Source organism: Rhea pennata, chromosome 12 (genome assembly GCF_028389875.1).
Source record: "Rhea pennata isolate bPtePen1 chromosome 12, bPtePen1.pri, whole genome shotgun sequence".
NCBI classification, from domain to species: Eukaryota; Metazoa; Chordata; class Aves; order Rheiformes; family Rheidae; genus Rhea; species Rhea pennata.
The window spans coordinates 16,679,795-16,701,049 of NC_084674.1; the positions used below are offsets into that span (position 1 = coordinate 16,679,795).

General features: G+C 37.7%; 1 protein-coding gene across 6 annotated transcripts in view; it reads left to right on the forward strand.

The window, feature by feature from the left end:
- BICD2 (BICD cargo adaptor 2) overlaps positions 1 to 16,446 on the forward strand; it is a 96,101-nt gene extending 79,655 nt beyond the window's left edge. Inside the window, exons 7-9 of one of the 6 annotated variants that reach the window (XM_062585200.1) lie at positions 10,919 to 11,129; positions 12,724 to 12,798; positions 14,322 to 16,446. In XM_062585200.1, the coding sequence (XP_062441184.1) occupies positions 10,919 to 11,129; positions 12,724 to 12,771 (259 nt within the window). In that variant the 3' untranslated portion in view covers positions 12,772 to 12,798; positions 14,322 to 16,446. The other 5 variants (XM_062585199.1, XM_062585202.1, XM_062585201.1 and 2 more) reach the window with 5 other exon arrangements.
- Positions 16,447 to 21,255: the final 4,809 nt, after the last annotated feature.

Genomic DNA, 21,255 nt, shown 5'->3' on the forward strand with positions numbered 1-21,255 from the left:
TTGATACTTAGATACTTTGCTGGACTTGTAAGCTAACTCAAGGGGAGTGGAGAGTCTGTATGTGCTGAATGCTGCTTGGTTCTCCTTCTACTCTGCAAAAGTTGTTTTTAAGCAGAAAAGATTTTCTTTCTGCAATCTGCTAAAAACTGCCACAGTAAGGAACCACAGGGGTGTTTATGAGGATTTATGAGGCTTTTTTCTCTTTTGTGGGGGTGGTTCTGCAGCAGCTCTCATGTCCCTTGAGTAATCTCAGGCTTCCTGGTGATGCAGTTTATCTTGGCAATATCCTTGCAAATGGGTGAGCGTGGAAGGGAGAAGTGGATTCCAAGAAATGCTAAAGATTGAATCATGGGAGCTTGTTATTCTAGAGAAAGTAATGCCCTGCACTACTGGGATTTGTCATACTCTCCTTCTCCTCTCTCTGCTCTTGTGGAGCAAAATTGCAGTTTGTTCATTGTTACTTATAGATCAGCTGGAACTTGGGAGGAAAGAGGAAAAAAGAAAGCCATTATTTTCGGTTATTTTTCCTAGATGCAGATAGCTCGCTGTCTAAATTATATACAACCTCAGTATGCTTTTCCTACATGTTAATTTTCCTGCCTCAGTGTGAATGTGAGACAGCAACTGTGAAAGTGGTTTGGAGAAGAACTATAAAAGAAATGCTGGAGGGATAATTCTACCTCTGCTTTTCTCTTAGTTTATTACCGTATGGAGGTCAATCTTTTTTTTTTTTTTTTTTCTGAAAAGGCAGTAAGGAGGATCCCCTGCCACAGAGGAACTGGAGTCAGAATAAAAACTTCTCTGAAGGCAACAGTCTTAGAGCTCTGCCCTGGGTTCTTGCTGGGACCTGTGTGTAATTAGAGGAGACAGGAACAGGCTCGTTCCGTGGGCGCACAACAGATTCCCCTGCTTAAATGAACAATTTCCATTGCTGACCTTATGCTCTACTTCATACCTATAGTGAAAAAACAGGGAGCCAAGAGCAGAGCAACACGAAGAGCACTCAAAAGCCTGAGGATAGAATGAGCAGTGCCTTGGTCTCCAGAGCCTGTCATCTTTTGAGTCGTGGCATGGCGGAGGAGTAGCCGGGTTTGTATTTCGCAGCTAACCTGAGGCAGGGGCAGTTGCCGAGAACACTGCACTGGAAGTGCAACTTAATCAGATGTAGGCATTGCTGCTGGGACACTTTGCAGCTTTGCTTCCCTTAAGTATGTTAGGTTTTAGAAGGAGCCTGTATTTTTGTATCAGATGCTGTAATAGCAACTGAAAACTGTTACTGTGGATAAATCCCTACTTGATCTCTGGTCAGAGAGGATTAGTAGCATGATTGGGGGCTGAATGCATTTCTCTGTCAGTAGTTGTTTCATCTAAGTATTCATTGCTTCAGCAAGGTAGACGTGGAAGGCACGTTCTTAGGGCTTTTGGTGAAGATAATCTCAAATTGTTTGGAGTGATTTTTAGGTGTGATTCAAATATCAGAAGTATGTAATAGCACAAATTATTTCTTAACCGTTGCAAACAGCCTGATAAAGGAGCACCTCCTAACAGTCTACTGTAAGTCTTATTTCTTTGCCTGAAAGGTTTGTATCAGCAGAAGCTGTTGTAGCGTGGTTGGAGCCTTCTGTCTGCCACATTTCTGTGTTGTGTTTTGTCAGTCTGAGATGAAGCAGACTTGCACACAGATCTGCCTTTTCCATAGGAAACCACCTATTTTTGTAGGATGCAAGAGAAGTTGTAACAAAGCAGGCTGGGCATGAAGATAGTAACTGACCTAATTTCCTTTTTAAAGTAGGTTAATCCTACTAATTTGACAATACCATCAGCTACTGTTAATAAGTAATGAAAATACAACAGGACCTGAGCCTGGAAACAAAGGAAGGCTTGCAAAATACAGATTAATAGCTTCCAGCATTAAGGGTATTGTTGAGACTGTAGCATTATTTATTTTTTCATTGTTATGATTATTATTATTATTATTTTACAACACAGAGCCTGAAATTAAGCTGTCATACAGAGAAATAAATCAAGACTTATCAAGACAAGTGCTGCATTACATGCATGATTCAGAGAAGTACAGGCACTAACTGTACTGTTCAAGTCCAGATTTTCTTTGTCAACATACATACGTTGCTATTGTATGTACAAATAAGCCAAGAATGCTTGGGCCAGATTAAAGTCTGCCCTTTAAATCTGAAAAGTGGAATTTATCTGCTTAATTAGACTCTAGTAACTATTTATCAGTGCAATCCAATGTTTTGATGTTTCATTAGTAAATTCTCTCTGTGCTAGCAAAAAGATGCAATCACTTCCTCCTTTATAATGCAAAGAGAAGTTGAATATCTTTTTTTGTTCTACTTTGTCCAGTAGATTCCTAGTTGTTAAAAGACAGCCTGGATGGCGATAAATGTAAATAAACAACAAGGCCTGACCATGCAACACACATTCATTAGACTTCAAACTGCAGCTTTATTATCAAGATGTGAAGTTGTACTTCTCTTTTATGGTTGTCATCTGCCTTCTGCAGTTTACCTGTTATCTGGAGCAGGTTTTGAAAGAATATTTTGCAAAATATTCTTCTAAGTTCATTATACAGAATATGCTACTGTGGCTATTGTTTCTGGGGGGTTATAAATGTATTTACTTAGAATTTAAACCAGAATAACTTGTATTTACATGAGGAGATTGAAGACTGGAAAGGAAGGGGTCACTCTTAGAGTACACACACAACATGAAACTAATAATATCTGCTGTGTGTGTGCTTGCATTCTAAAGAATAAATCCTTGCAAGTTGGAAAAAGAAAATACAGCTTCACACAAGCTACTTTTAATAAAAATTCTCTGTAGATGATTGCTGCCTTGTATAAACTGATAACTGGTTTGTTTTCAAGTGCAATCTTAAATGTAAGCTTTCAAAAGGTATAAAAAGTCTTTAAAATGCAGTGCTTACTCTCAGAGTTTTTATTGTATTGCTTAATACAAACAAGTGTGAAGTGCAGAGATATGTAGTTAATTCATCTCACAGAGATCCTTTTTTCAAGTATTTATCTTGACATCTTATATGAATCAAGGGGTGACTTTCCAACTCTTCGTTGAGCATGTGAGCATATGTTGCGGTTCATGTAACCAAAGCCCTAAGTTAACAGCACCAAGTAAGTAAATAGCAGCAAATGAGAACAGGAGTTCCCAAACTGGGGGGCATATCTCTGGTGGTATTCAGGTCATTTCTAAGTGGTGAATAATGGAGCGTAGAGCTCCAAGCTATTCATGGTGTTCCCTTGAAAAAATATTTAAGCTCCCGTAATATTTTATGGTAGGTTTAAAAATATTGTAACAACCATTTAGAGGGTTAACATGATTGAAAGGTTTCTATGTAGACCAGTAAAAACCTCTCCTCACATTTAAGTATAGCTTTATAATAACAAATTTGAGAAAATTTAATGCATCTTCCTTTAAAGCATAGTGTCAGATGAAAGTCTGATTCCTTTCTTTGCTAGACAAAGAGCTTCTCCCAAGTGTTGTGGGTGAACTTGAACTATGTCCTGTTTTCAGATGATTTGGGGTGAGAGCAAAGCACAGATTCCTCCTCTTGTAGGTCACCGTATGTTTCTCTAGATTGCCTATAGGTATTTGTCTTTGAAACTTGCAAGAGAGCCCCTTAAAATTGATTGTGGGGAAAAATACAGTACTAAAACAGATACGAAAAAAATCTAACTTGGAATTTAAGCTGGAGGTTGGTATAGCTTAAACTTTCAGCAAGGAAGGAGGGAGTAAGAAGACCTACTTAGGTAGACCATAGGACTCCAGTTGTTGCTTGGAGAGGACCTTTGAATCTGCAATTTCTAGAGTGTGCTGGGAGTGTCAACAGAGCAAAGGTATGCAGATTTAGCAGCCAGAGACTGAAGTTAAAAACTGAGACTACAATGCTAGAATAATAGAGCTGGTCATTAAAAGATGGTTAGGTGAAGAATAAAAGGTCACTGTGACCATCACTTTGTAGCCGAGAAGAAAACATTAAGAAAAGTTGGCCGCAGTTTGGATGAGGAGGCATTTCTAAAAACAATTCCACATTAAAAAAGGAAAGGTTACTTTATTTTCTTAGGCTAGGCTTTCCCTTGGGTTTGATTTGCTAGACTTTATCTAAGTAAGCATCCTTCCAAAAACTCTATTAAATACAGAAATTGGCAAAACCCATATGCAATAAAAGTACAGAGTGGCTTTTACCTTTCTTTTTCATATATTGTGTTTTTGCAGTTTTTCTGTGCTTTGATTTAGGCTTTAAGTCTATTGGGGCTCTTTAACTTGCATGCTAAGTGCTATGTGTACTCATGGGAGGACACTATTCTCTTCTCTCCAGAAGTGCCTCTTGTGTGAGTTTACAGCCAAGCTCCTCTTGATGGAGTAAAAGGGGCTAAAAACAGCCAACCTGGCTCCTCACTGACTTGTTTGCTAAGGGACAGGCAAGGAAACCATACAGTTTTATTCATGTGGAGTTGTACTTGACCTAATAAACCCTGACGGCCTCTAGCTGGCTCTGAGCAATGACTTTGGATACCTCTTCACCCCCTCAAGTTTGCTGCTCATGTATTTTCTCTTTCTTTTCCAGAACCTAAGAACAAGTAAGGATAATATGAAAACAGATGTTTTTCTTTCCTCTAAAATAAAACAGTAAAAGAAACCCAGCAGAGAGCAAAGGCTTTGACAAGCAGTGAACAAATGTGTCTGGATATAATTAATAGGTGTCCCCATGTTCCAGTGTTTCATGAACAGTAAATAAAAGGAGAAGCAAACTCTGTAAAAGTCAGCAAGAGAAGTAGCAAATGTTAGAAGGTGCTGAAAAGAGTGACGGCATATAATACGAGACTAAAATTATAAAGTAGTAATAGTGATAAAGAAACAAAGCCGTGTTTTCTGCCACACACAAGAAATTAGCAGCTACTTGTTGTCCATTAATGGAGAGAAAGTGTTTTAAATGCAAATATACTTCAGCGTCATACAAGCTCTGTCAGATTGGTCTTCCAAGTATACAAAGTATTTAGGAAAGTATTCTTTTCTTTGTGGGCATTGAAGGCCTGCAGAATATAAAGGATCTTAAATTTAAGCGAAGTGCAGTGCAGTTGTTACAGGATTGAGAATTACAGCTACAGGGTCTTTCCACTGGATTATACATGAAAGTATTCAATGTGCCTAAAAATATTCCATTGGATGAATGTGCAGAGGAGTTGGATACAGAAAATGTGATTTTGAAAATTTCCAGGAATGGGATTTCCAGACCGGATTAATGAACAGGGTTTGCCTTTTATTCCTGGTGCCAGACCTAGAGATGATGAATGATGTCTGGAGAGAAAGTATGTGGGCTGCCAGCACCCATGAGAGTAACAAGACCATGTGATAAACATGATGCCAACAGACAGCAGTGATTTCTTGCACATAGTCATAACACTGAAGTGCCTATTCTAGTGCTTCTGGCAATTGAAATGTATAACACATGTGATGCTGGATATCTCAAGGTCCAAGTTTGGCTGCCCCTTGTAGATAGGCTCTCCTGGGTTGCGATTAAATCAGCGCCTGCTCTTCTCTCAGATATTTTTTAAAGTGTCCACATCTACACCACTAATTCCTGTGTGCCTTGGCACCTTCTGAAGTCTGGTAACCGCTACTCTACAGAGAGTGAAACTCAGAAGATGTTCTGTGATATGACAGTAGTGCTGTAGAAATATTCAGAATAAAGAAAATACCAGCTTTTGCCATGTAGCTTGTCTACCTTTTGTTTTTCATCAAAATGAGAAAAGTTGCTTTGAAGTATCTTATATGGAAAATACCTCAGCGGCAGTTACTTCTATCAATAGTCTTTTAGCTAGGGAAGTCAACTGGTTTAGCAGTAGACACAGAGTCTCAGTGCTCATAGTCTGTAGAGCACAGAACATACATGTAGCTGCAGTGCTGCATTGAGGAGAGGGACAGAGAGGTCAAGGTTAGGTCCTCCACCCCTTGTTACTCCTTTTGGTGAAGAAAAGGGAAGAATATCCTGCTTTGCAGTAGCTTAAAAGTTCATTCGAATTAGTGGGATAGGATAGCTAATTTCGTCCTAGATGTAAAAAAGAAAAGAGTTTTTTCTTTTGAATTCTAGGAGGAAGAAATTGCCCTAAAAGTCTGTGATGTTTCAATGAGAGTTTTTATCAACAGAGGTTTAGAAGAGCTGTAGTGTCCAGCTATGTGATGCCCCTGAGTACAGAAGATAATTCTTCCCAGATGTTACGAACTACAAAAGAGATTTATCATCTGGTTATGTTTTTAAATAGCTCTTACTAATGGCTATTGATTACATATGGCTGATTATAAACTATCTAGACAGCTATAGGCTGGTTATAAACTATAGTCTGTTCTTGGTGAAAATACCAATGATTTATATAAATAAGGGCCATAACACTTGCTCTTTTTAAATGTATAACTCAGGTGAGTTTTCAATGCAAGATATTGAAGAACTAAGTGCAGATTAGTAACTGGCTAAGGTTTCCCCAGATATACTTGAGTTTATTGTCTCTAATCCTAGATTTTCTAATTCTGGCTATTCTTTCTTTTGCCTTCTTTAGACTTAACGCTTTTTTGTTCTTAAGAGATCCTTGAACACATTACTGCTTTGAGTTTGGTCTGTGCAGTATCACTCAAGGCAAGAGAGTGGCTTAATATACTTCATGGGAAGTGTTTCAGATGCTCACCTGGCAGAGGGCCTTGGTCCCACAGTTGGATCTGTGTAAATTTTGGTCCAGCTTCATTTGGACTACTGAGCATGCCCTGGTCATACTTGCAGGATTAGGCACTTTAACACTTTTGCTTCAACTTGAGAAAAAAAAAAAAGCACTTATTTTTGTGGATATGTAATCACACTGGATATACAGTGTGAGCATCTTCAGGAGAGACCAGCTTAGTCAGTGGGGTGGGTAATAGCTGTGGTTTAGCAGACTACTCTGAAGGCATGCCTGTCTTCTGTCAGTGCCTCATAACAAGCCTTCATTTTATGTTTATCTTGCATGGTGAGCTTCTGACAAGTCTTCATATAAACCTTAGCCCTCCACTTAAACTTTGGACTAGTATAGAGATTGACTCTAAATCTTATCCTCAGTGCTAAGGAGCACAGCTCTGTGGTGCCTAGTGGTTTGCGCAGTATTGGTGGATTTGTCATGCCTAACCCATGGTGCAAGGCCACCTTCTAAAAGGAGATTCGATAGCCTAATCTTCCTCCCTGTATTTCCCCTTTAGTGATATAAAAATGCCGCTCTCTGTAGATGAGGGATTTTTCACTGTGGGAGGAGTTTACAATTCTCTCTTTAACACGAATTTATATTATAAAGGTTCCATTTGAAATAGCAGGTGGCAAATGCCCCTTACAGGCAAGCTCTGGCGATTTTCATTCCCATGTCTTTTTAGCTGCTGCTCTGCTAATACATTTCCCAGTTTTTAATAAAGAAGAAAAATTGAGAGTTCAATCCTGCATGTTCTAATTTCTAATGTAGGCTGACAGCTTAATCTCTTGAGGTAGAAGTTAAAATAGTTGATATTTCTCTCAAGAAGCCTCCTGCAGTCAAATCTCCGTCTAGCAGTATTTCTTTCTTGGAAAATTGTCTTACTATTGCCTGCTATTTGTAGGCAGTAGTGGTAGGCAGCTCTTGAAAATGAGACAACCCCATTGTTACGTTTTTAAAAGCTAACTTGGCTCCAGATAATGTTTTAATTTCTCGTCATTATATTCAACGTTCAGGATATTTTCTTCTCTGTGTAGGTAGGTGTGTGTTTTAGTTAGTGGATTTGGGGGGGTTTTAAATCTAGTTGATGTTTACTTAAGCTCCTATTTTTGTTGCTGTTAATTACCAGCGATAAGAAAATAAGCAACATAAAGGTTTCTGTTCAATAGCCACTTAAAAGTATTAATGTGTAAATGCACATTACGCTTATGCTAATTTCATATTCTTCTTTAAAGCATAAAAGCTCAATTATATTTTTTCAAAGGTGTTTTTGAAACAAAGACATTTTATGTTCTGAGCTTCTAATATTTTTGCATATAATATACACCTGCGAAGTATCTCTGCAAATTATAAAAAATGAAGGATATTTTGTTGCATCTGTAAAGCAGCAAAATATATATACACATACCACACAAGTATGCTGCTGTGACTGGTTGTAATAACGCATTAAGCTAAAGTAGTGCTGGAGGTTACGTTTTCTTACAGTGGTTAGGGAGAATAACCTTTTTGTTTGAGAAAATTAAATTGGGAGTCAGAGAACAGCAGGAAGGAAATCAGGGCAGATCCCAGTATATGTGTCCAGGCAATGTCTGCATCCAGTAAAAAACCTGGAACTTTTCAATGCTTGCTTTCAGGTGAACTGTTGCTCTATTTTGCATAATGCAGCATTTCCCTGCCCCTGGCCAGCCTTGTTTGCATCAGGGTAAGGGGTTGTTTTGGAGGGTTTTTTTTAGCTGTATGATTTCCCTTGGCTTAAAGATCTGGAAAATAGGCTCAGGACACACTGTGTGCCTTTATACTAGTTAACACTTGTCTTCTCCCCATTTTTCTTATACACACGAGAGAATAGTTATCCAGGTACGACAGAAGCAGCCGTTGTATGTATACTGCTGATAACAATGTTTGTTGAACAACTCAGCATTGGAGTTGTAATGGAAGAAGCATGAATGGGAAAAGCTAATGGATGCATTTAAAATAGTGAATGCCTTGTCATTTTTAAGAGGAGTCATATGATGTTTTAAACCTTTGTGCTGGCAGAAAGCTTGATGAGGTAATGACTTATACAATAACCTTTTGAATTGAAAATTGTGCCTTTAATTATAGCTTAGCTCACTTGCAAACTACTGCCTGCTAGATGCTGACAAGTGTTTGAACATGTTACCAGTCAGCTATTGGGTTTGGTGCAAGCGACTGTCTTTGATCAAGAGACACTTGAGTAACACCAGAAATGTTTAGAGATGAGGATTAAGGGACATTAGCAAGGCTGTGTGGGAAGTCCCTGCTCTGCTTTACTGCAATGGCTTTGTTTTCTTCTCGTTTCCTTTTCTGAAAGGGAAAGACAAGAAATCCGTTACTCTTGCCTTTGTTGGTTTGGGTTAGCATTTGTCTAGTGGATGTCAAACAGACTGCAGCAAGCATCACTCAGCTTCACTGAGCTGAAATCTGGGGGCTAAATTAGTGTTCTGTTCTGTACAAGGAAACTCCAAAACAAAACCAAAAAAAGATACATTTTGTTTCACAGGAAAGGAGCTGGGAATGCTATGGGGGAAAGCTTCCTCTAAGTTTCCCTTGCTCAGACCGCTTTGCACAGCCTGGGAATGAAACACGGGTAGAGAGGAGGGCATGCATTTCTGAGCCAGATCATATTTTGCTGCAGTTATTGCAGTTCCTTTCTCAAGGACATGGTAACTCTTTTTGGACGTTACCGTGGTTTGTAGTAGTGGAGCTTTCAAAGAATCAGATCGGGGGGGTGGGGGGGTGGGGGCAGCAGGGGAAGATGAAGGTAACTTGTGATACAACCAGGTAAGTGTTTTTTCCCCTCAGATTTATGAGTGGATAGATTCCTGCTCACATAGCAGCCCTAAATTCAAAGCCTTCTGGTATGCTAAGCTACGCTGCAGCAGGTTTTATATGAATATTTCTAGGTTATTGTATAATTTGTAAAAAATATATTTTCCCCCCTTTCCACTGTTCCCTTTACAAGCAAATATAATTAGGATGAAGACCTATTCTTGCTATTTGAATTCGGGGGAGCAGATTTTGATACCTAGTACTATAAGCACAACTGACGAATCTGCGTGTTGTTGCAATTTTGTTTTGTGTTCCTCTCCCACTCCTCGAGTCTATTTTATATTATTTCATGATGATAAATCTCCCTTGAAGTGAGGGGCTTTTTCAGTTCAACATTAAAAGGAACTTCTCAGCAGATATTTTCTGCTTTTATGAAGAAGTTCTATTTTATAGATACAGCCTTTGTAAATTCTGATTGGTACCTATGAACATTCATTTCTTTACCCATAAACATAATATGTTGATGTTCACTAAACGTGCATTTACATATAAAGACCTTAATTTTTAAAATAGTTCATGATGCACTGTGCAAGTTAAGTAGCTTCCAAACTCTGCGAAAAGGACTGCAGATAAAACAGCTTGCAGGCATTCATACAACTTCCCCTGTAGGGTTCCCAGTAACACTCTGTTCCTTTGTTAATTGTTTCAAAATTAATTTTTATGGTGAAAATTATATAATGGCCACCAGTTATAATGGCCACCACAGTAATAACATGCTAATTATAGTATCCTGTATAAGGAATCAGAGTGGGTTAAAGTGGAGATGTGAAAGATACTCCTCTAAAAATACTGTTCAGTCACCACTGGAAATCTTATTGGACTCTGTCTAAAGTAACAATGTGTGAAGTTTAGATGATCAGATGGTATTATTTGTTGTTTTAGTAATGATCACATTATAGTTTCTTGTACTGTTTCTTTCTGACTCCGCTTCCAGCCTGAAGCTTGGAATTGATGTTCTCTCTGGGTAAGCCAAGAGACTAAACTGACTAATCTTGCCTACTCACTACATCCAGAAGACTAGCTTTAGTACCTATTGTTAATTTTGGACATGAGTACTTTTGCACCAGGCTCCATACTTTCATTTTCCAGGGATGCTGTTAATTGTGCTATATGTAAAAGGTATCAACTTAAGTGCTGAGTGTGGGATTGTAAGAACCCCAGTAGAAATTGTGTTTTTCCTCCAGGTTTGGCTGAAGTTCCTTCTTATAACGGTGTGTATGCAAGCAACTGCAAACCTATCAGACTGTGCTCGTATCTGCCGGACACAAGGGTTTCGTTTGTTCATATATGGAAACAGGCTTGCTAAAGATTGATATATTTCATTGCAGATGTGACGAGTATGTCACACAGCTGGATGAAATGCAGCGGCAGCTTGCAGCAGCTGAAGATGAGAAGAAGACTCTGAACTCACTGCTTCGCATGGCTATCCAGCAGAAACTGGCCCTTACCCAGCGCTTGGAGCATTTGGAGCTAGACCATGAGCAGTCCAAAAGGGTGCGCACAAAATCTGCTTCCAAAGCCAAGAGCAGTAACCCTAGTGTAAGTCATATTCGGTCCTGTGGAGACAGATCTGAAGGATCTGTCCTTAACAACCAGGTGTTTTGTAGTGAGAAATATAAAATTTATTGTGACTAGGAGAGGTGTGTAGAAGAATCATTTTATGCATCTTATTTTATGCTGTAACTGTCAGCTTAAATCCCCACTATCTAATGTCGCAGTGAGTTGACTTGTATTAGTATGTTGTTAAACCAGGTAATACAAATTGTATTATGGTGGTCTTAACTGTAACTAATTCATAAGTATGGGGATGCTATTAAAAAGTTAATAGTGGAAAGGAATTAGCTTTTTCCACAATTAACATGTATGAGTTTTGCTGTTTATGGTAAGTGTTATAAGTGCATACCTGATACACTATATCTGGTGTTACTAACTGTAGTTTGTATAGCACAAATGTGATCCTTTCTCCAGGGTTGCAGCATACTTCAATAAATGCTTTCACAGGCAGAAGCAAACAGAAAACCTCCCTTGTTAGTGTGGCTTAAGAAGTGGTGAAAAGCAAATGTTAAGATTAGAGGTATGTCTTGGAAATGCAGAGCATTTCAGAACTGGAACCAAAATTAATTTGCCTATTGTGGCAGATATTAAAAACTTGCTGTCATACCACCACTGACCAAAGTCCTAAAGCTTTTATAAGCTATAAAAGCTGGAAAATCATGGTAGGATACATTATTTACACTCTGCTTTTCTCTCTTCAGAGGGTTTGCCTGAAGAAACTTGCACACTTATATAAAAAATATGCACTATTTACCCCATCTGATATAGAACTTAAAATTTTGAGAACTGGGATCCTACCTGGTAGATAGTTCCACTTTAAGAAGTTATGCTGTGGAAAAGTATCATGTCCTGAAAGGATCTTTGCGATCTCTGTTGCTTCTTGCAGTGTTAACACTTCAAAAAATTTCTTTTATGTATTACTGTAGCCACACAATATATCTGCATAGAATTAATATGACTATGGCCTAATATCGTCAGCTACAAAACAATTTTTCTCAGCTTTCAGTATTAATCTTTATAGGATAGTATTTCAGAGCTCTGATAATTTTTTTAAAATACACAAAAGTTACTGCATTCCTTATGCAAGCACATGTTTTACAGGGCTCTACATTATAGGCACTGGAAATTTAACCAGATCATCCTGCTAATAAATATTTATGAAATAGCTTGGTATATATATTAATATTTAAAAACAAACAAACCTTTGTCTGCTATTGAACTTCTAAGGGGCCTTTTTAGCCGCTTAATTTCAATATGTTTAATAATACAAAAGTGTACTTCATAATTGGTGCCTACATAAAGATACAAGATTGAAAAATGTTGCTTCTAAAATTGTGGAAAATTTGTGGAGCACGATAAGGCACACTTTTTTTAACCAGAGTTTTAAAGTGCCTAGCCTCAAAGTTTGTTTTAATGTAAAGCCCTGTTCATTTTGTACTCTTTCAAATAATTTTGTATGCCTATAGTATTACTAAAAAGCAATGCGAGACTGCACAGTTGTCTGCTTGATAGATGTTTTCTGAAGCCATTCTAATCCTCCTGGTGTAGTACTGCCTCATCTCACTACCATTTCTTATAGATGGTCAGCAGCTTGCTTCCTGTGCATTGCCGCTCTGCCTGTAACTAGTCAGGAGATACACAATGCTAATATAAGGTAATAAGGAAACACAGCCTGTTTCCCCAGTGAAGGGAAACTGCTTGGGGCTTTGGTTACCCAGGTGTTGGCGGGGGGCAAAGACTTCTGAAATTCACACAGTGAGATTTTAAAGAAATCTAACAGAGCTGTGGAAACCTTGCTACAGGGCTAGGAAACATTATAAAGCCACATTCAAATGCCAGAACTGCTTTTGCTAATGTTGAGAGGAAAAACCCTAAACGATTGAAGTCTAATATGCTGCCCAAACATCACTGCATGAGAGATTGAAACAAATATCAATTCTGGCCTTAGAAACTAGGTTCTGTGCATCTGTTATTATGTGTTTAGAAAACATTGAATTCTCCTGAATTTGAGCTTTAATATTGCTAAGCAGCAGGTTTGATATTTTAGAAACATCTTTTAACAATTTTCAATCCTGCTTTTCTCTTCTTTGCTGCACAATCTTCCAAAAGGCCTTTATTCTTATCACCCCTGCATCGTGTGTGGATTTAAAAATACCTTGTAAAAGCAAGCATTTGCTAACTTTCCTTGCTCCAATAGAAACAGTTATCATTTTGCTTCTGCTACAGTAGGGAGCTTTAATACAGTTTTCACTGCTTCCATTTCTGATGGCAGTATTGTCATAAAATCCTAATGGCAAAAAGGTAAATTCAAGAAACGAATTGAATTCATTGTTAGGGTTTCTTTCATGCTAACTGGAACTTTATAGAAAGATTTCAGTGTTATCAGACAGTGACTATTACTATCAGTCTTGACTTATCTTTTCAGTTCCAAATATGAACAATTTTGCTATTATACAATAGGTTTAGTAATCATTTCCATCTTCATTTGTTTCTGTGGATATTTTTTAAAAACAACAACAATGAAGACCAAACCAAGAAACCTCACAGCTGTTTGAGCTTGTCAAGGTTTCAGTTTGACTTCTTTTAGTACATGTTACAAAAGAAATGAGCAGTGGTGCATAAGGTGACCTGATCCTGCTGTTTGTATGTTTAGATAATGATTATAATATATTTAAGATTAACAATTTCTTGAAATGTACATTTGGTCAAAGTCCTTCATTTCATTTTCAATGGGTTGGGATATCGCATGGAGAACTTCTTAAGCCACCACCTACCTCTGCAAGCAGGCTCTTCTAATGATTACTGTTCTCTGCATTGGCCTGCATGATATACTGACCTGCATGTTTCTGGAGAACCTAAAGCTTCACTGAAAATGTCTCTTGCACACTCATTGCTGTTGACTTGTGCTTGAACAGCATAGCTTTATTCAGTACTTGTAAGAAACCTTCTTTCTGCAAAGCTATTGCTTCCAGGCTAAACCCATAAAGCACTGTTTCATCAGCTTGGAAAGCATCTACAAGCTAAAACAGCTGCTTCTACCCTGTAAGCTAACAGACTCCCCTCAACCAACTAACCTGCTATGGAGCTTTTGCAGCACATTGTATTAAGTTGTCAGTTCTTTAATTGAGAAATAAACACTGATTTTTTTCTAATGTTATTTTATTTTTCCATTTTCAGCTGTAGAGTAGTCCCTGAAGAAGGCCTTTCCAACAGTGCAACAGCATTTCTTAGCCTCTTTCCTTATGGTTAAAAGTGGTAGCCCGTTGCACAAAGAATGGAAACCTCTGACCTGACCCTACCTAACTTTTAAAAACTCCTTTTCCTATATGCTACCTGTAACTTTCCTCTTATGTCTCAAGCTATAAAACAAACAAGCTTTACCTGTAAGTGCTGCTGCAGTAAGAAAACTTACAAGTGCTGAAGAAACCTACTTCAACTGTAGTGATCACCATATTAGTTTTAGATCTACTAGAAATGTTGAGATGGGGGAATTTCTTATTGTATTGAGGATACTCATTTTTTATCTGATTGTTAAACCTGTGCACTTTTGATATTTTGATATTTTACTTTAGCTTCTTTAATTACTTATGTAGAAGAGTTTATATAAATGCAGTGGTTTGTGCTCATAGTTTCTCTCCAATTGGGGCTTGTGATTGTTGATTTCTACATCAGCATGTGGCAGAGGGTTTTTTTGGCTCTAGATTGTGTTTAGAAAGAGTTTCAACAAAAACCAGGAGCTCTGCTAAACTATACATGTGCTGTGCTTCAGCAGCTTTTTTTTATTATTATGAAATGTTAAGCTTTATATGTTTAAATTACTGATTTTTTTTTAACTGCCATGTTCATTAAGAAATCCAGGGTATTCCAATTCTGGGGTTTTTTTCATATTGTATTATTATTCTTAGGAATAGTTCAATGTAACAAGAAGAAAACTTGACTTTGCTCTGGTTAAAACAGTAATAGGCACTTGAAAAATATTAAATAAGTAGTATTACCTATAAATTCCAGAATTCCTGGGTTTTAGGAAGTTGAGGTATTATTGATTAACAGAATTTTATACAACTGTACCGGTTAAATTCCAAATTGGAATTGTTTTGTTACTTTTTCATTTTATTGTGCCAAATTATGGTACATTTAGAAAGAAAAATTCTAAAGTTGTCAATGATAGGGTGTTATATTTCAGCGCCTTTTTGTCATTAATTATTGCCAGTAGTGCCTTTAATAATTTTAAGGGAGAATCTTAGAATAGTTCAGTCTATACAAGAAGAAAAGGAACGGCTGTTTTGGAAGTTAGTAAAGACATGGAGCAATAAGTGCAAAGTGAACTCCCCTTTCGCACATTTTTAATGGGTAGTCTTACTATAGAGGTTATATATACAAAAAATTGTAAAAAATTCTGTTAGTCAATGATATTTCATCATGCAAATCCTTGCAAATTCAGGGGTATAGAGAGAAAAAAAAAAGCCTATACAAACCCAAATACACTTTGGGAACCAAATGGACTCATACTGAACAAATGAGCAAGATGTATTAACACATTTGTGGTTACAGTACAGAGAACGTATTGGGAATACTGATGTTATGTTAGCTTTGTACGGTGGTGGACGCAGTTAACCATAGTATTGTTTGCAAATGTGAAAGAACATTAATATCTTCTCTTGCATGTTGTATCTAATCATTGTAATTTCAGGAAACAGAAACAGAAAAGTGCATCAACAAGCTGTACCTCCCTCCCTTGGTACTGTTTGTTGAGGCTTACGTGAATGATTAAATTGGTACTTGTCGGGGGGAAGCCTTCCCACTCCTCAGAAAAAGTACAAATTGAAATAATATTGTCAGTGGGGGAAAAGATTTCTGTTTGCTGGAAAAAGCATTATTATTCCTAGATGTGGGGACTTATACTTCCATCTTCTGTTACAGTATTGATTCATAAGAAATATTGTTGCATTTAAAATTACTACATTTGTATGTGGGTATTTATTTGAAAAGATGTCGAAGTACTGTATTATGTTTTATGTGCATTACCTTTTAGTGGTGGATTGGTCTCCATTTAATGTCATATGCATGTATTCTTGCCAAGTAACCTTTACACAGATCTGAAAAAAGCGAATGTCATTGCTAAAGAGAAAAATGTGGAAACAGATTCTTAAAAGTATAACTGTGTGTTAATTGGATAACCTTAGGAGGCATAGAGTGCAAAATGCTACTTCCAAATTAATACAAAAAGTGTGTTTGTAGGAAAGCAATCTGCCTGCGTAAAGGTAGTCACATTGGCAGTATCAATAAAAGAGAAAAGGAATTGTGTTTTCTGCTTGTGATTTTTGTTTTGAGAAGTCACCTTTTTCATTGGTCCTAAGTAGATTTTAGTGTGAGGCTAAATAAATATTCTTGCTAATTTTTATCTAAGAGAAACAGAAAACAGTTTTAATTTTCCTACATAACTGGAAAATTAATTGCATGTGCCTGTATTTGGGGAGCACCCACCCTCTGTGCTGCTTCTTGAGTCCTTTCTCAGTTAGTTTGAATTTGGATCACGCTAGTGCAATCCCCTTCTCAGAGGGGCCATGCAAACGCTCCTTCCAGTGCAGAGGGAGGTGGCACGCAGTCCGTCAGCCGTGCGGCGAGGGCAGAGCAGAACTAATGCTTTCGCTGGCGGTGGTGACGAGTGTTCCTGAAATTACATCCAGCTTTCTCATATATGCTGCAAAAGATAGTGAGAAAATTTTTATCTAGTAAAATTAAAAACCAAAAACTCACTAACAAAAACTGAAGAAGTCTGAAGACTTAAAGTCTGAAGGTGAGACTAAGGTTTATTGTATCAATAGAAGAATATTCCTGGATCTGTGAATTGACATTGTGCTGCAGAAATACTACATATAGTATTATATATAACTCATATATAACTCTGTATACTATATATAGTATTATATAAAACTCTTAAATCGCTAGGTAGGATTTTAGGACTATTCTGTTTATAGTTTCTACACTTGATAGTATCATTAAACCAGTTAACATAATTCACATTATAACTTGACAGAATACAATTTCTACTTAATCAACCACAAAAAAGTTTGTAGAATGGTGTGCATTTAACCAGCAGAGTGTATTTGCTAGGACACTTGGTCTGATTGTATAATTTTGCATTTGCTATAATGAGAGCTTGTGCTGAAGGGCTGATCTAACAGAGAAATTTTTTGTAAATGAATGTATGTGTATGCATGCAAATGACAAAAGAACAAGAGCCAGACCTGTTTAAATGGTAAAACTGTCATTAGAAAATACTGGGAAAATAACAAAGCAAGGCAAGGAGAATATGTAGTTTGAAAACTTACATAGTGAATGGCTATTTTCTCTGGCCATTTTCTGTATACAAAGAAAAAATACAGTGCCTGGAGGGGAATTTTGCCTATGCTGAATTTGGAGAGTGGGTTACTAGCTGAATTCCAGACTGCGGATGTTGCTGTGTTTAGTCTTGGGGAAAGGAATCTGCTACCTGATGTTACACTGTCACCTGCTGTGTATTCAGTAATTCAGACATAGGTGCTTTTGGAGATCCCCCTAGATGAGATAGTAAAATTTAGTTATATAAATATTTACAAAAGTTACAATTTCAAAAAATATACTCAAATGCTTCTGTTTTTTAAAGGCTGAAGTCTCTCCTTGCTGGATCAACCCACAGGACCAGGGAAAGGTAACTTGGACCAGTAAAGCCCAAGGATTTAGTAAATATGATGAAAACAATTAAGATCAGTTTTCTGAACTTATTTTAAAAAAAAATACGCAAAAAAACCTGAAAGCACCTAATTAATGATTATTTTGAGTGTGTGTGTGCATATATATATATATATATATATATATATGTATATATGCTACTTACTGATCAAGGCTAAATATACAAATCAAATTTGAGTTAGTCTGTATGTGTATGTGTGTTTGTATATATGCTTAAGTGAGTTATAAGGATGCTTACTCAGATTTCTAATTGTTTTAACAAGTAAGTGTCAAAGTTGGTTAACTAAGCTTAATTTTTTTTTTTTTTTTTTTTTTTAATAGGCAGGACCCACAAATACTAAGGTTTTTTACAGAAGGAAGTACTAGGTTAGAAGAACAAGCTGTGAAGGCCCCAAATGTACCCTGCCCAATTCTCTTTATATTGGAAGATTTTTGACCACCTTTATGTCTATGTTTTTAAAACACTTCTGTAGTTTTTACCTTAAAATGCCAGCAAGTGGACAAATCAAATTGTGGAAGTCCTATGCTAAAATACTGTAATGTGCTTAACAGGCAGAAATAACTTTTAAACTAATGACTTTAGTGTATAGTTTTAAAGAGATTATACATCTTAAGAGCAAAATAGTTTAAAATAAATTCTTGATAGGGCTTGCATAATTCATTGTTCTAAATAATATTTTATCTTTTTTCCAAGCCAATTATTTCTGCTTTTCAGACAGTATAAACACTGAATTACAAATCTCAAGTTTAGAGAGAGAAGGAAAAAAACAATGCTCTTAGAGCATTTTAGTATATGCTGTTGCATATTACTTGACATTAAAAAGATAAGTTCTTTGTATTCTGCTCAAAACCCTGGTTTCTACTTTTTTACATAGAAGTTGTAGGTTAAAACAGTATCCTAGTGTTCAGGCGCATTCAAAGCGACGGGGGGACAGTCTGGCAATTTCATAATCACAAATACTTGTTCCTTAATTTCTGTGATGAGAATGTTCCCAACTAAGATGGTTTGTGTTCTTATTCCAGATTATATTGAGTGAATGTGCAGGTGACTTCCACTATTCTGAAGTGTTATAGGGCTTATTTTGCTGTATGGCTTCTGCCTTGGAATTCAAATTGATGCAGACATAAAGTATTCGATTCAGCAGCAGAACATAGCTTCTCATTATCTCCAATTGAGCAATGAGGCTTTATTAAGCCACTAATCAAAATCTTGGAGACCCGATATTAATACCTTTCCTTTTAAAAGGCAGGCATCTATATATCAAGTAGAAGACTGATGAACCTGTTGTTGAGAGCTTTGGGAGGAGGTTTTTAAAGCATGATCTTACCTAGATCCAAAGAGTAACTTAGACTTGTGCTTTAGTAGGATGGAGAAAGAATTAATTCTGTTTTAGCTTGTAGTTGTATGGTTTTATATTAACAGCTCTCAAATTCAGCTTTGCTTTTATAAAAACAAGTTCCCTTTGGTTGTGTCTGTCTTTGTAGCAGAGACACAACTCCTAGAGGTCTGCCAGCACCAGTCTACACCTGCTTCTCATGCTTAGGGAGTGTTTTTTTTTTTTTTTTTTTTTTTTTTTTTTTTTTTTTTTTTTTTATGGTTAGTGTAAATACTTGAGTCAAACAGCAGAAAGCTCAAACGTGACTGGAACAGCAGAAAGTTGGGGTTTGCTCCTTCCTGACTCGCAGTGCTCAGTCTGCAGAACAAACCAGGGTAACTGGGCAGATTCAGAACAGGGACATGTGTGACTGTCAGTGTATTGAAGATGTTCCAAGGGTTGGAGGAGGAAGGAGCTACCCAGGTAGCTGCTCTGATGTGGGCTCAGGGAGGTGGAAAGGCAGCTGACCCCACTGTGCCAGCAGGGGAGGTTCAGACCAGCTCCCTGTCTTTCATCTGTCCTCCCTGACAATTTAGTCTTCAGCCTTCAGGTCTGACACTGCCAGAAACGTGAGCACTGCTGTTGTCCTGCAGATGCTTGTGCTGTTTGGTTTGCTCAAGCTGCTGAGCAGCCATTAGGTATCAGTTTTGGTCTCTGCTGACCTTACTTTTTGAATGACCTAAAAAGTGAATGAATCCAATTGTCAGGCACTATTTTACACTGTTTGTCTGAACAAGCAGTTTGTTATTCCGGTGCAGAAAGAAAACCATCTTACTCTGTAAGACTTACTGGCTGTTTTACAGGGCAGTTTGATGTGGCTGGTATCTCCTGTTATGCTGCTGGCAGCTCTTCAGAGATAGTGACACAGATGTTGGGTTTTGCCAGGGGATGTGATGCCTAGATCTCTCTGCATTGCCTCTTCAGAGAGGCTGTTGGTGAAACTACATGCCTGCCCTTGCCTGATGGATAATAGGGGTTGGTTGTTTTATTAAAAATTTTTAGGAACAACAGTGAAGTGGTAGGAAGGAAGAAGAAAAAGGTTGCTTCTGTCACTCTACCTTCTTTTCTTTGCACTATATGGATGAAAGCCTGGGTGTAGTTTTAATTTCCTTTAAATAACACAAGGATATTTTCTTTTTCCAGTAGGAATGTTTATTTTCTGGGGGAAAAAAAAAGCATGTTTGCTAAAAGATTTGTTGATCCTCAGTTGGAACAATGGTGTAGAATGGCTGGGAACACTTCTTCCAAGAGCTCAGTTACGCAGACGCTCGGGTGTCTTTCACAGAGTCAGTAGGACACAGTTAGCTCTCGGCGTTGTGCGTAATCCCCCTCCGTTCCCAACAGCCCACAGCAGACTGAGAGTTACTGCCTGGAGAGGGCCTGAGTGCTCCTGCTGCTGTTTATGCTCTGTCTTTCCAAGTAATCTCAGAAGTTGGTTGGGTAATGGAAAGTGAAAGAATATGTGCTTTTTCTCCTCACTTTTATTTCTTTTTATGTTTATAATCATTATCATCCTGATCTTTTCTAATTTCGGACTCTTCATTGTTATCGGAAAGGCTCTTCCCAGAGGTGTACAAGTGAGACTGGCACTTCTGCTGCTTCATCATGTCTGTGAAGCTCGGGGTTCCTTGAGAAACCTGATAGGACATCTGCTAGCCAGGGGGCAACAAATATTTCTTCTTCCATCTGTGTCATTTGTAGCAGGCAAAGTTGTCATTGCTGCTCTTCCCATTCCTCTGAATGCCACTTTCATCAGTATATTGTTTTGGAAGGAAATGCCTTTCTTGGAGGCAGATGGAAGCTAGCAAAAGCAGCCTTGGACCCAAGTCCCTAGTTATTTGCAGACAAACTGATCTGTTTCTGTGGGGTGAGGAGAAGGGGAGGTGGCAGGAGGAGAAAAGAGAATGTGGAGGAAAATGGTGTAAGGATGAAGCAGAAAAAGGGAAAGAAGAGTCAGACACAGAGGTATGCAAGAACATGAAGGACACAGCAAGGAAAAAAGG